The sequence below is a fragment of the Labrus bergylta genome, chromosome 2 (assembly GCF_963930695.1).
Source record: "Labrus bergylta chromosome 2, fLabBer1.1, whole genome shotgun sequence".
Taxonomy (NCBI): Eukaryota; Metazoa; Chordata; class Actinopteri; order Labriformes; family Labridae; genus Labrus; species Labrus bergylta.
Window position 1 is genome coordinate 23316067 of NC_089196.1, and position 15214 is coordinate 23331280.

General features: G+C 36.9%; 1 protein-coding gene across 1 annotated transcript; it reads right to left on the reverse strand.

Annotated features, from left to right (window-relative positions):
- Nucleotides 1-266: 266 nt before the first annotated feature.
- LOC109994225 (corticotropin-releasing factor-binding protein) lies at nt 267-12199 on the reverse strand. The gene is made up of 7 exons (XM_020647468.3): nt 12049-12199; nt 11830-11917; nt 10732-10889; nt 9154-9364; nt 7591-7745; nt 2811-2931; nt 267-844 (listed from the first exon to the last, which is right to left on the reverse strand). Exons 1-7 carry the CDS (start codon nt 12127-12129, stop codon nt 690-692), a joined length of 969 nt encoding a protein of 322 aa, XP_020503124.1. The 5' UTR covers nt 12130-12199; the 3' UTR covers nt 267-689.
- Between the last annotated feature and the right edge of the window lie 3015 nt (nt 12200-15214).

The following is a 15214-nucleotide window of genomic DNA, read 5'->3' on the forward strand; positions in this document are numbered from 1 at the left end:
TACAGTTGATGCTAAAGGCAATGTATCTGTTTGGCAATGAAACATGGTTTTGACAAAAATGAGCATTTAAGACCCAGCACCGCACAAGGACAACATGTACTGTATGTAGTGCTGGGCTAGTCTGAGGAACACGACCACTTATCCTAATCTGTTCTTAAACAGGACAAATAAATGAACCTGGTTGAAACATACAAGAAAAACAAAAACAAAGAGAACATAATGAAATGGTAAAACATTCATTAAAACAGAGTGACTCAGGCAGCACATTAAGAAAGGTGCTTTATCATGCAATTCATATTTATTTTGAAACTGTCAGGGCATAAACACAAGTAATAGCAGATGCGTAAAATCTCTTGATATAAACCACGATCAGTAGACAGAGGATTTAAAGTTAATGCTCCTGCCAAGAAAAAATAATGTATCACAGATTTTCTTGACAAACGTCTAAAAAAGAAAACAATTAAATCCATTCTCATCAATATAACTGTGATGAGTTTAAAAAGGTCCTCACATAAATACGCTCCGATCAAAGTTGAAATAATAAGAATGCTAAATAAAACATTTGGCAAAAACAATACAAAATATTTAACAAAGGTGGTTGTCCAACGGGTGTATTTACAGCCAGATGGATGTTGTGTGATTGTGTAGTTTGCTTGGTAACAGGTGTGGTTTTGTACATGAGTGTGATTTCATTCCACAGTGCAGAAGTTATTCAGACTGTTGTCGGGGGTCTTGGGCAGCTCGTGTTGTTCCAGTAGTCGGTACTGGAAGGAGACATGGTTGATATAGTTCCCACTGGACACCAGCCTCACCACCGAGTTGTCACAACCAATCTTCATCTGAGCTGGAGGGCCAAAGAGAGAAAAAATAACAGATGCTGTAAACTGGAGCACATAAAGAACATTGTTGCTCTGTAGCCAGCTTCTATTCATCCTGATGTAAACTTATGCATTGTATCCACACTGATCATATGCCATAGCTTACACAAGCAGCCTTAATACGATATGTCTTTGTTCTGGGTGTGTTTTCTATTAAAACGATTCCCCCAGATTGTGCCAAGCAGATAATAAACTGTAGGCATTGTTGCCAGTACATTTACACTATGGACTGTTGGTCTTTGTGTCTCTTATCTCACTCACGTCAGCAAACCAAATTGCCCCTCAGAGACAATAAAGATTTTCCAACCCAATCCAATCCAATAGTTAAAGTGTAATGAAGCATAGAAACGATATAATAGCATTTCCCAATTCAAAATGCAGGGGAACCCAATTATATGTTAAAGAAAGATCCTTGCTGATACACTTTATTCTGATTATTCACAACATTTTGCATAATATTTGAATTTATTTTTTGGAACTCAGGTTGTGAAATTAAAATGTTCATCTTAAGTACCACTATGTGTGGAGTGGTTTAGCTCAGTAGGTATAGTGGGCGCTCTTTGGCTGTAAGTCACTATAACATACAGAATATATCAATATGTGAAATGTGTTTTGATGGATCATCATGTGCAGTAGCCTGGCAATGCAGGACCAATTAACAAACACAAACTAGTTTTGAAACTCTCTTTTTTTGTATTTAAGGATTCTTTTAATTGATGACTGCTCACCTAACCGTCCATTGGAGACAACCAATCAGAGCAAGGAAGTGTTGGAGTTAGGGGTATGCTGCTGAGCTTAATAGTTAGTTCCTACTGTACATCCAATTGATATGGCTTCAATAACAATATAATACATGGACTTTTAACATGAAATGATTAAGAAGCCAACATTTTGATTCAGAACTTTCCACATCTATGGCATCCATCCTGCTTTTTCACTGAGATTGCCCCGTGAGCGCTTCAGTTATTGTATTATTATTTTATTATTAAATCATTATTATTATTCACTTGGTAATCTGTCTGTACACGGGGACCAGAAGCATCTGCAAGGAGAAAAGAAAACAAGACCTTTCTGAATCTTTTTGGATCCCAAGCTACATCTGTATTTCTATAACTGAAAGCATATTCTGGACTTCCCTCACCATGGGATGAGAGGCCTGCTGCTGTAACACTATGATAAACAATGTTTTAATAATAACACGCAGTGGGGGTTTAGCTTCAATGTTTATGTCAACACATTGTGAAATGTGTCAAACTGTGTCTGAATAGTTTTCAGTAAAGCAGAAGGCGAGTGAAATGTGGTCACTCAAGGCATAGAGTAGCAAATTACAGTGGGTTTAGGAAAAAGCAGAGTGAAGCACAACAAGATCACTCCACCTCACCTGAATACAGTTCATTATGTTCACATAATTAACCTTACAGTAAACAACTGTTGGTTATAATAATAAGGGACAGATGCCCTCAAAAAACAAATTTAAAAATACCCCATGAATGCAATGTACAAATATGCACAAATGTTGCTTGGCTAAAGAATTTATTTCCAAGTTGTGAAACTAGTTGGGTTGGAGGAGCCTTTTGATAAATTAAACAAAACAAATCAAGTTGTTGTTCATTACTTTTTTCTAATATATGTCACTTTTAGAACAATAAAAAAACTAAATCACACTCAAGGTTGTTCTGTTATACCACATATAATTATGACTTTGTTTGTCATCAGCACAACTCAACACAAATGTGCTTATATTGAGTCAAACAGCAACAGCACCCATCTTCCTCCTGTTTGATATCACTTAGTTAAGCTACATTGTCAAGTACAGTGTAGGTATTGTTTAGGACAATATGTTGGGATTTCCATTTCACTCTTCTGCTTGCAGTTACAGTAACATTAACAGGTTCACACTGAAGGTAAACTGAAGGAGGGTCTGAGACTCACCGAGCCCGTCGAGAGAGAAACAGAGATCAGCTACAGGGAACATCTTTGAGGTGTCCACCCCGTTCCCCCCCAGCAGCTCCACATAGTCTCCTGAACCTGAACAGCCCGTCCACACCTGCCTCTGCATAACATAAAACAACAACAATATTCTGACGTCAGATGCAGTTAAAGTTAGAAAACACAATCTTGGAACACATCGGCTATCGTCTAACAAGAACACATCAAAATAGCCTCGGATGGCAATGGCCAGGACAGAGCAATGAGTCCGCACTTTTTTGCAAGCTAACTCCTGCACATCGTCTTACTTGCAATAAGTAAGAAAAATGTTTTCAAGTTTGACATTGTGCAGGAGTTTACATGCAATTTTCTTTAAATAATTTAAATTGTGACGGTTGACTTACATCTTTTGAGTTCTCAAAGAACAAAGCTACTGAGAATTATATGTTGCCATTCTCTTGTGTTACTTAAAAGCAGATTTGATTAGTGGAGATAGAAATAAATGAAATTCATTCCTCTGCGCACACAAATTTAACGTCCTCTGTAAGTCAACGCCCTGGTTAGGCCACCCCATTCAAAAAAGTCTGGACACACATCTGCTATGGAGGAATATGTTGATGAGCTGGTTCCTGTTTGCCTGTGCATGTAAAAATAAATCCATCCTCATCATAAATTCCCTTTTTTACACTGATGAATAAATCAGGAACAACAAAGAAAATAATAATATAGTAATCAAAGAACCTGCCTTTACCTAATGATTCATTCATATGGGATATTTAAGTTGACTTTCTCGTAACATCAATATCTGCTTAATAGTCCACCATTTAGTAATTCAAGTAATTATCAATTACAATAGAAAGAGTCCAATGTACCTATTCCAAAGTCTTTCATCTCATATTCTTTTTTTTTTTTTTTTTTTTTTTAAAGATTTTTTGAAATTTTATTTTACTAACCACTGCGCCACCAGCGCCCCTTCATCTCATATTCTGTTGTGTCTTCTGTCTTCTCTTTCATCACATCCTCTTTATATAAAATGAGATTATAAGCAGCTGAATAGGTACAGAAAACTCGATGTTAGAAGATGTTCAAGTTTCCTCAGCATAAAGTATTAAAGTCAGGTTGTTATATTTGGCCCAGTTTGTACAGTTTGACTTAATGTTGGTGCCTGGCAGCCAGTGTCAGAGCAGCTGCCAACATATTCAGAAGACATTGTGTATTGTTCTGTCTTTTATCAACATGACTTACTCCATTCCTGCTTTTTCTCTAACTAACAGGGAATTGGATTTCATGGGAAGATTCTCATTTAAAGGTTATAACAGGCTCAGAACTGTTTAGGGTATTTTGATAACACTTTGTACTGGAAGTTCTTTTTATTATCCTGTTAGCCTTTAAATCTGTTTTATTAAAGTCACGTGTTGCAGCTGTACAAAAACAATAAATCAGGTTTAAAATGTCCGGTTTAAACCTTTAACTACTACATTGTTACTGCTGATTGTAGCAGGAAGTGCCGTTTTATTACTACTCATCAAGACTGTGATCAGTTGCTTCTTGTTGCTTTGTATAAGTTGACCACATACAATTGAGAATGTGTCTTGACTGAATCCTTTCCTAAACACCACATACATATCTTATGGCCATGTTAGCACAGCACTGCTATGACATATCATCAACTTTAAAGGTCACATATTATGCAAAATATACTTTAGCATGTTTTTCTAAAATGTTTCCTTTTAGATTTTCTTCTAATGTGTCCTGTCTACAACCCCCCTATAATGGCTTATGGGGTTTGTCTTTTGCCTGCTCCACTTTTCAGAAAATGTGTCCTCAAACAGGCCGTTTGGAGATTTTCCCTTTGTGACATCACAAAGGACAGTAACCCCTCCCCCGGGAGGATGACACTCCCACAGCTAGGTGTTTGTTCTGCCCACAGAATCTGCCTTCTCACTCTAAATGATTGGACATTGTGTGAGAAAGTCAGAGCCATACAAGCCCTTTCAGAGAGGGGCGTGGTCAAACACAGCTCATTTACATTTAAAGCTACAGACACAAAAACAGCCTGTTTTGAGCAGGGCTGAAACAGAGGGGTTTATAGGGATGATAAAATACAGGATCAGAGTGGATTTTTGGCAAGCAGCTTCACAGACATGTTTCGAAGAACTCTGAGACTTATTTAAAGTTGTTTAAAAGGAGGAAAATGTGTGACCTTTAAACTTTTCACTTATTAGCAATTGGTAAAGCAATGAGAGTCTTGTTTTAACAACCAGAATGAAAAGGTGAGGTGTATGTATGTGTGTGTGTGTGTGTGTGTGTGTGTGTGTGTGTGTGAGAGATAGAGCAGGAGTAAGAGTGGAGAAACTTCAACACGTTCATTTTCAGCGTACAGGAGACTGCAGAGACGACATTGGTCAGATAAATTCTTTGTTCTGTTTAGCTTGTTGAATTACATGCATTACTATCTCCCTGTTCATTTAATTATTTAATACATCGAGCTGTGTGCAGTCTTAATTGTTTATGTAAGCTTTGATTGACAGCAAAGCGTGCTACGTGGTTGATTAAATCTGTGTGAGGAAACATAATGGTTTAAGTTAGCTCTTAGACTTTAATTAAGATGTTAAATACTTTAAATTGTATGTATTTTGCTGCTTGATTCTGAGTTTTTTATTTATTAAAATGGCTCGAGGGTTAAATATTGTTTATGAGTGGTAATATGGTGATTCATTTCAGATATGCTTTTAATTTATTATATTACCTATTTAACTAATTAAAATTAGTGTCCATCAGAAAAGTATTTAAATTTGCATAATTCATGTAATTGTAATTTAGTTTAATTTAAGTAACTATAATACATTTCTGATTTAGAATAATAATGTTGAAATAAATACAATTCAATTAGAAGTTTATCTGATATAGTTCAAATTGAACATAAGTAACTTTAATTCATTTAAATTGTGCATTTTCTGCAATTCAGATTTATTTATTTGTGGTTATACTGTAATTATAACTGATTCTTTATTTGTTGTCATTTATTCTTAAAGTGCAGTGCACACATAATGAAGATATTTCAGAGATATTTATGGTCTTGGTCTTGTCTCAGTATCTCCCTGCCCTGGTCTTGGTCTTGACTTGGTCTCAATCCATAAATGGCTCAGTCTTGTCTCGGCCTCTGGCCACTCTGGTCCCGGGTATGTCTTGGTCTCGGTTAGTGTGGTCTTGACTACAACACTATTAGAAACTGCCCACACAAGTGTTTTCACTTTGCCTAATGAGAACATTTCCTGGAAGTCTATCTAGGCTGTGCGGCACCTGTCAGAGTAGGATGCTGAGCAGATTCCATCGAAACAGCAGTGTGGGTCTTCAAGCTGTTTGCCTAACAGAATATTGACTTTGGACAACTCTTCATAACCCTGAATTATTTCCATGACAATATTTTCAGGAATGCACTGCCAGTCTTTTTCTTTCTTAACTTTTCTAGAATATCAAAGCAATGGAAAAATATATCAAGGCAAATCAAATTCATTGAGTTTCTTGCCAAGGGTAAGATCCTAAATGTGATACAACTCACATGTTCAAACTGTGAATTTAAATATTTATCTGAAACAGAAAGCCTTTCAACACAGTGACAGGAAACTGAAACAAACATCCAGCCTAGCTCTGTCCAAAAGTGCAAATGGATATTTCTGACTTTTATTTGACCCGATCTTTCCTCATTGTATTCTCTCCCTTAACCTGGTTGTAAAGAGGTCTACATTGTCAATATATTTCTCTGTAGCTGCATGCCAAGTTTACTGTCTTTATACAAATCTTCAATAATACGTCAACCTCAATTCCCTTTTACTGAACAAGAAAGGTTACTAAAGATTTGCATATGTTTAAAAGTGCTGGGAGGAGGATTCAGTTACACTTTGATGCAGCTAGGTTAGCTGGCCTGTTAACTGTTGAAAAGCTGAATCATTATATTTTATGGACATCCATAAAAAGGCACATGGGTCTTTAAGACTTGCCAAGAGAGAATAATCATATTTCAAAAAATGTGTCAAAACCCTAGTCTTTGAGTTTTCATGGAAGTATTAAAGATTGTGAATTGAATACAGTTTTGTAGAATTTGTTATCAATGTTGAAATAACTGTACAAATATTTCACCTCACACAAACTGATTTGTTCATAGCTGTACTGTGTTTTTGAAGTTATAAACCAAGAGTAAGGATTCTTGATAAACCTGTGATGATGCTCCCGATCATACAGGAACAACAACTTTCACATCAGTTGCTTTTTATTTGTCACATTTTTTGGAAGTATTTTTCATGTATACAGTGAGTGGATGGACTTCCTATTTTTTAATCACACCAACTAGCCTATGATTGGTTCCTTGTTTGTCTAACTGGGGGAAACAGCTGTAACAGAGCTCTGCAGCAGCCAAAGATAATCTGAGATATTGGCAGTGTGTCAGAGGCTTGGACAGTTTCTCCACTGATTAGGGTTCATAAATGGAATTAGATTTGACTGATCTTATGTGGAACTGAATTTAAATAAGATTAAGTCCAGATTTAATGGCAAAAAGCTTCATATAAATACTACATCTGCTACTTAGACAAGTGAGCTTATCTCCTTCTCCAACATAGTGTGTCAGAAATGTATTAGTACTATCACGTTCAAACAAGGGTCTGTTTAAAGTAGAATAATCCTGTCCCTCCACACAACACATTAGTTAATTTAAGGAGGACGTTAATGAAAGTGAGATTAGGGGTTACTCTCACAGAGAATGGGGGGTGTTGATGTGTCTCACCTGTGGACTGAGCTCATTGCTTTTGGCCTGCCCCAGGCTCAGCTCCACCAGGCGGATCTCCACAGGATAGATGATGGAGAAGCTGCAGTTCCTGCGCTGGTGTGGCATCACCATGGTGAAGCTGCCCTCTGGATTCTGAGACATGATGTTACAGGCTACACACACACACACACACACACACACACACACAAACACACACACACAGGCAGAGGAGGAGAGGTTTCAAATTAACAGTTCCCCATCAGCAGAGAAACTCATTACTGACACCTCATGTCAGAAATTGGACATAATCAAGGCTGACTGCAGGGAGGGGACACAATTAAGGAAGAGCATGGAAATCCAATCCCAGCTCTGATGGCAGTGATAAGAAAATAATGAAATTTCAATTGATAACAGAACGGCAGACTAGACAGGCACCAACAGGAGTCGGAACACTTTAATCCTGCAGGCATGTTGTTCATTTAGAGACATGTTTTTGGAATAGGAGAGTGTCGATCAGAATCAGATCGGATCAGGTTGCTGAAGGGAGAGTACATTTTATAATCTGTTCTTTGTTTTGAAAGTGCAGGTTTCAAAGACTGGATTTACTACCTTAAAAATGCAGAATGTGTGTTTCATTTTTCCAAGCAGAAGAGAATAAATAAAAAATAAAATCTGTTGATTCATAACTTTGAGATTTGACAAATATTTACGAGCACGGCCACGATTCATGTGTATGACTTTTTTATTTTTTGTATTTGTCTTTATGTTGTGTTTGCTTGTTGTTTGTTTGTCTTGCTTTGAAATGTATATACAGTTTTCAAATTTGTGGTGTATGTTAAATACTGAAAAAAAACACAATAAAAAAAGCACAATCTTAAAGAAATTCAAATAAAACCTGTTTATATTTCTGATTTAAAAATGCCCTTGCCACTGCATTACAACTTTTTCCAAACAGACAGTCACAGAAAGAATACTTCTGTAAGCATCTGTTAAATAGATGTTTTTTTGGTAAAACATTGAAACTTTTTAAGGGCTGTGAGACGTTTATAGTCGCTTATTATATTATCTATCACAGCTTTGTATGTACAGAGATATGCTGTTTTTCATACAGTTTTAATTTAAATGGCCAGCAGCTGCAGCCAACAGTCAATATTTGAATAAAACCTCATACATTAGCCTGAGATTTATGCCGTTTCCCTGCAGATAACTCCATTCAAACTACGCTTTTTTTTGTGCACCACTGCCCTTTCTTTGTCTGTCTTTGTGTTCCAGCCACACTGTGGTTGTTATGTTGCTTGACACAGTGTTACCAGCATGTTTGTCAAGCAGTTGGAAAACAGGTGCATCCCTCTCATTCAATATCAACCTGTCACTCTCAGCCCTGATTGATGCTCGACCAGGAAGAAAATACAAATACACGGGTCTCGCACTTTAAAAATACACAAATCAGATTAGATGAAAGGCCTTTGGTTTTCTTGTTTCCATTTTCTTTAATTTGTGTGGATGTTTCTGTTAATTTTGCTTTCAGACTTCTTTTCAGTACTCAAGAAACATTCAGGACGTGAATGCAGCAGGACTCACGGAAAGGGTTGTGTAACTTTTTGACAGTGAGGGTGAAGCTGCTGTCAGGGTTGTGGAGGCGAAAGAAGACCATGGCGACATTCTGCGAGGAGCGGCTGCTGGCTCCTGCACCCGCGGACGAGCAGTAGTCTGTGTAACGCTGGTGCATAGGGAGTTGGTGGTCCTGCCTGCTGGGGAACTTCTCTCCTTTCAGAACCCAACCATCAAACATCTGGAAGACAAAGATTCATGAAAGCCATTTAAAAAAAAACAAAAAAAAACAAAAATATACAATATAAACAAAGTCAGAGTTTCTTTATGTTAATAAATCTTGATTTAACTCATAACAACATCATTCTCATATTTCTTGAGGGAATATTTAAGACATGGAGCATAAAAAGACAAAATTGACCCTTAAAGAGTATAAACACAATACTGACACATGCTGATCCACAATACTCTTAAAAGTCATAATATAAACCTTTAGCCGAACTTAAGCTAAATAGCTAAATGATTTCTTCCTATAACTTAAGGACACCTTATTGGTGGAGGGAAAAGGTTCAAATGTACCTTTAAAGATCCAAAGAAAACATAAAAACACATTAGCTCAAGAAGATATGCCTTACTTTTATTTTCAGGTAAAAGCTCAGTGCCGTATTTGTTGTTATGTTTCTGTATTTACCTTTTAGCTAAGGAGGGGCTTAATATGGAAACTGATATGATGGACGTTTAAAGTAGCCAATAAGGCTGAATAACAGAACATTCCTACATTAAGCTCAAACACAGAAACAAAGCAGATCTGCTAGCCAGCTAATAAGTGTTGTGGGAGGGACTTGAAAACAAGAGAAAGCATTTAGTTGGACACAATATTAGTGAATGCCCTGACTGCAGGATGAGTCATCAACATTTTTTAATGTTTGTCAAACACTAAAATACCTTTAAGAACAACTACAAAACACATTTTTTTTAAATGCTGCAAAGAGCTGTTATTAGAAACACAAACATCTATTTGGATTGAGTGGGAACTTTAAGTGTCATTTCTAAGGCTTTTAGTTACAGCCCCATCTAATCTGCTGTGTTATGAATCACATTTAATTAGAAACATAATCCGACATGACTTTCTATAAATATTCTATGAATCTTATTTACACAAATAGCATGTTTACAGACAAAGAAGACTGCTTGGTTTGTCGAGCATCTTTTAAAGAGACTTATCTGTGCAGTTTGCACACACCTCAATCGAGTCTCTAAACTTAGTTCATCTTTCAAAGTACCTGTCCTTCTTTCTCTCTGCTATTCCTGTCACCACTTTGGCCCACATGGATCAAAATATCCATGTAACTGGCAGGCTTGGCTTCAGAACTAAAGCCTTCTCTTCCCACACTTGCTTTGGGTAATGTGACCAATGCAGAGAAGATCCAGTGTGGTGTTTGGCCCTTAAACGCTGCCTTAACCCTGTTTGGCATCGTTGAGTCAACACAAGAAGATGAAATAGAATTCAGGGTTCAACTTCTTGTTTCCCACTAGCAGGGTGGGGGTGTGGGGGTTTGAGGAGAGTGGGTGCTGTTTTTTTTTTTTTTTTTGGTGGATAGAGCCAACCTTGATAAAGTCTCCGGCGCTGCAGTCGATGCTGACGTCAGAGAGCTCCAGGTTGATGACCTCACTGGGCTCGGCGATGATGAAAGTGGCACAGGCCAGCTCTGGTTTAGACGCCACGAAAGTGAACTGGCCGTCAGTGGCCAACATGTCCAAACATCCTATAAAACAGCAGAAATGTATTCTTAAACATTTACATGCCAATCTCAACAAGTAAATATAGTTTGTGCTGTCTGAAGGGTCAAAAAAGACCCACCAATATGTTTAACTAAAAAACAATAATTACCCCCTATTTGAAATGTAATGACATTTCCTAGAGTAACATTAACATATAAACAAAACCAATAATGTTTTTTTTGTTTTTTTAAATGTCCGAGGAAAAACAAATCTTCACCACCGGGTTACAAAGAACGCCATAAGGTCATTTTTAACAGTCAAAAAGGTCGTGTACACACTACAACACACAAACTATTATTACAGTTGTGTACAGATTTAATGATTAAATGCAGTCTCTCTGCACTGTGAAGAGGGCAGATGTACACCAAGTTTTAATCTTAGACAAACATAATTGAGGTTTAAATTGAACTGAATTGCTTTATTTTAGGGATCAGAAACATTTCAGACCCCTGAAGGCCAGGGGAGTACACAATATGAACCTGACAGAGAAGTGAAGGACTACTCCAGGATTCAAAAGTATGAGGGTTATTAGATGTTTGGTCCAACACAAGGAAATACTTTCAGTCTTCATAAGTCACAAATGTTGACATATTTTATTTCCTCCTCAAGAAAACGTATTCATGTAAATCTATCTGAATTCATTTTTGACATTTATAACACTTTGCTGTGTACAATAAAATAACAACTATACTGATGTTCTAGTTACTACAGACATATTTTAGTCTATAGTAGACATACATGATACTATTGTTTTACTGATTAATAGTGTTTTAAACGTGCTCTGTGCAGCTGCATTTAACACTTTACTGAATGTCAAAACTTCATCTGTAATCATGTAAAGTGTTCAATGTTAGTCAGCCAAGTCTGTAACAGTGTTGAGCATAATCAGCTGTTGAATGAAGCCTTTGTTTAGCGAGCACTTACTGAGAGGTCTGCGGAAAATAAAGTCCTCTGATTCTCTCTTCTGGTCCAAAGAGAGCAGAGAAAATAATCCGTCTGAAGTCTCGATGTCCTGAATGAAAACGTGATGGGAGAAACGTGTCAAATATGAGCTTTCGGTTGAAACTTTAGAGATAAGACTTTCTCTGTGGTCCTAAAAGAGAGACGTTGAATACATTATTTATTAATGATTAAAAGTCTCACCTCGATATATCGGCTGAGTCCCGTCCGTGAAGAGAGGGAGAAGAGGAAGAGGAAGACGTGAGCGCGCAGGGACACAGACATGATGAAGAGCGTCTCTGGGTGTTTGCTGAAGGTGAGGAGAATAACTGCGCCGCCTCAGTGCTGCCAGCTTTTATAGCAGCACAGACACACAGGCACACAGGCCGGCCTACATCAGAGGGTCATGTGTGAAAACCTGCCATTCATGCCAGCATCTGGACACTTCTCTGGCTGTGCACAGACTACTTTCCACTGCGTATGAATTTGTTAGAATAAATCCGTATAAAAGTCATAATAAAAATCGACGAAGCTGCATCAAAGTCTATCACAATTAAGTAGTACATGTTTAGATGAATACATTGTTCATGGTTCCTTTATCATTGTGCTACTTTACTTAATACAACTGAGCTGACATGACACATAAAATTAAAGATTTAAACTAAATTCATGCATGAGTGACACTCACCGCAAACAAAATGATGTTAGGTCACAGCCATATAATGTCACACTTTATATAACGTGTCAGGTTAAACAGTTCACTTAAAAAAAGAAACAAATTCAAAAATCTTGATTGAAGAGGTGTTGAAACATAATCATATTGTTCAGGCCTGTTCAGTCCTATTAAATCTAAAGTGTCTTTGAGAAAGGATGCAATGGCATCCATTCATAGTTTGGATAATTTGTCTTCCTTCCTTCCTTCCTTCCTTCATCATTGTGATACAGATGTTTTTGTAAAGAACATGAAAAATATTCAACACAGTGAGTTATATTTCTGAACTGGAATGGACAATGTATTTTCTCAGAGGGACAGAGGGAACTTCTGCTTTAAGTAACAGAGAATACGTTTGTAGTTTTGGTTCACACCACATATCAACAGAGATTTTTTCTCTGTACATAAAATGTTTTATTACTCTCAACTTCCTGAATATCACAAATTAACCTACTTAGAAAAATAAACAACATATTATTAAAATGAAATACAGATTTCAACTCGACTCTGTGGTCTTTGCCTCGGAGTAAATGCTGGTCAAGCCACCGTTCAATGCTCTTCACAGTTCTGTTTTCTGTTTTCTCTTTTCATTGTAGACAGTGATACCGTGGAGAGGCTTCAGACTATCTGTCTCTACTGATTCACATGCAGTTACCTGCTGTACTTTACTCCGCCTTCTTTCTCCTCCTCTCTTACTTGACCTTGCTCTGAGGTCAATGACTTTTGGTTTCTTGCCTTCTACAAAGTTCAATTGCAAAGTTGTCATTCGACATGCTAATTATTTCTACGGCTCCAACAGGAGAAACATCAAGAGAAATCAGTTAGTTTAAAGAACCCTTTGCTTTTTCTTTGACATTAAAAAGATAAATTATGGAAATGTTTTTTGATCCGTCTTTGTTACAAATGGTTGAAAGCTAATAGGCTATAGAAGCAGCAGATGCTAATCAACTTTTTTTTTTACGACCAACCACATGCAACATTTATTTATTTGTATTCAATATGGAAAAATACATTGTACTTTCTGCAAGTTGTAAAAATACTAATTTTGTTAAAATCATGCACAAAAAAATGATCACATAAACAAACTGGAATAGTTTTCCTTAAGTGATATATTTGTTTTACATTTGATGGAAGCAGAGTATTTCATTATTCGACAGAAGCATATGTTAAGCAATACTTCACCAGTTTCATTACTACTGTGTGATTTCTTGCCTTTCAGAAGAAGCAACCTATTAACCAAAATATGGATATGTACAGCTTTTACGAAAACCATTTTTAACATAACAATGAACTAAAAGGAGCCATATTGAGGAACAGAAAGAACAGAAAGGGACACAGTTCAAATACAGCAGTCAAAAGTTTGAAAGAGTTAAAGGTTAGTTTGTGGAGACATACGCAAATTCATTTAGATAAGACTATTTGTGAGTCCGTGCTGTCGCTGTTAAAGGTCAAACTCAGACTAGCTGACATTAAGAGATGATAATCATCCTGTCAGTTTATATTCTAAAAATCTGCACTGCAATTATCTTCAACTGACATTTTCTTCTTGCAGTGGCGAAGGACAATGACGTCACACATGGACCTCCAAAAGAAAAAAAAAATTATGGATTTAACAACAACCTTTCAGCTACTGTTCTCCCATGCTGCTGACCTATTCAAGGTGTGTTACATTCATGAAACAGAAAGTATTCATTGCTATAATCAGTTGTTGTATTAAGTCCTCTTGTTGTAAAGACGTCCCAGCACATTAGTGAGAGTCTCCCTGTGAGAGAGTGTTTGCTAATGTGAATGACAGCAGAGGAAAAGGAACATTTTAGTGAAATGCTACCGTGTGTGTGTGTGTGTGTGTGTGTGTGCGCGTGTGTGTGTGTGTGTGTGTGTGTGTGTGTGTGTGCACTTGCCTCTCGGCGTTTTAACACAAACACAGCCATGTGTGTAATGTGGTGCTGTGATTCATAATGTAATAGTTTAAATCCAATGTATTAAATGAATCGATAGCTTTTAATGAACGAGTAGCCCATCAGTGTTGTTGTACTGCTCTAAGTGATGAGCAGATTAACTCACATTATGCTGGGCTATTCACACAGTCCGTCATCTCATCTAAAGTTATCTGATCGTATCTAAACCGATACTACAGCCCCCTAATCCTCCAGATCTTTCACTGAAAATCACTGAAGGAGTGAATCAACACCCTGCAGCAGCAAAAATGAACTTTCTTTGCACTTTAGATTCAAGAGATGAATTTGCAGCCAAAATAAAATAAAGCATATACTGCCTATAGGCAATAGTACTACATAAAAAGTATTAGCTAATGTGCAACACAAACACTTCAAACAACAATTCAAAACTCTGCAAAACTTCCACATGCATATCTGTCACTTCAAAGTTGTAAAATATTCCACTGCTGCTCTAAACCTTCTTTTTTTAAATACTTTTTTATACTTTATCTGCATAGTTGTCACGTTTAATTTGTTTTAACTATTTATAGAACTGGTTATTCTTTTTCTTTCACTACACAGGAGACATGGCATACAAATTGTCTTGTACCTTGGTGTAGTGATTATAAAGCTCATTCTGTTTCTAATTCATACATATTTAGTTCATCTGTTATATTTTTTCAGTGCACAGAAGTTTGTAAAGGTTCTTCTTCAATCATGA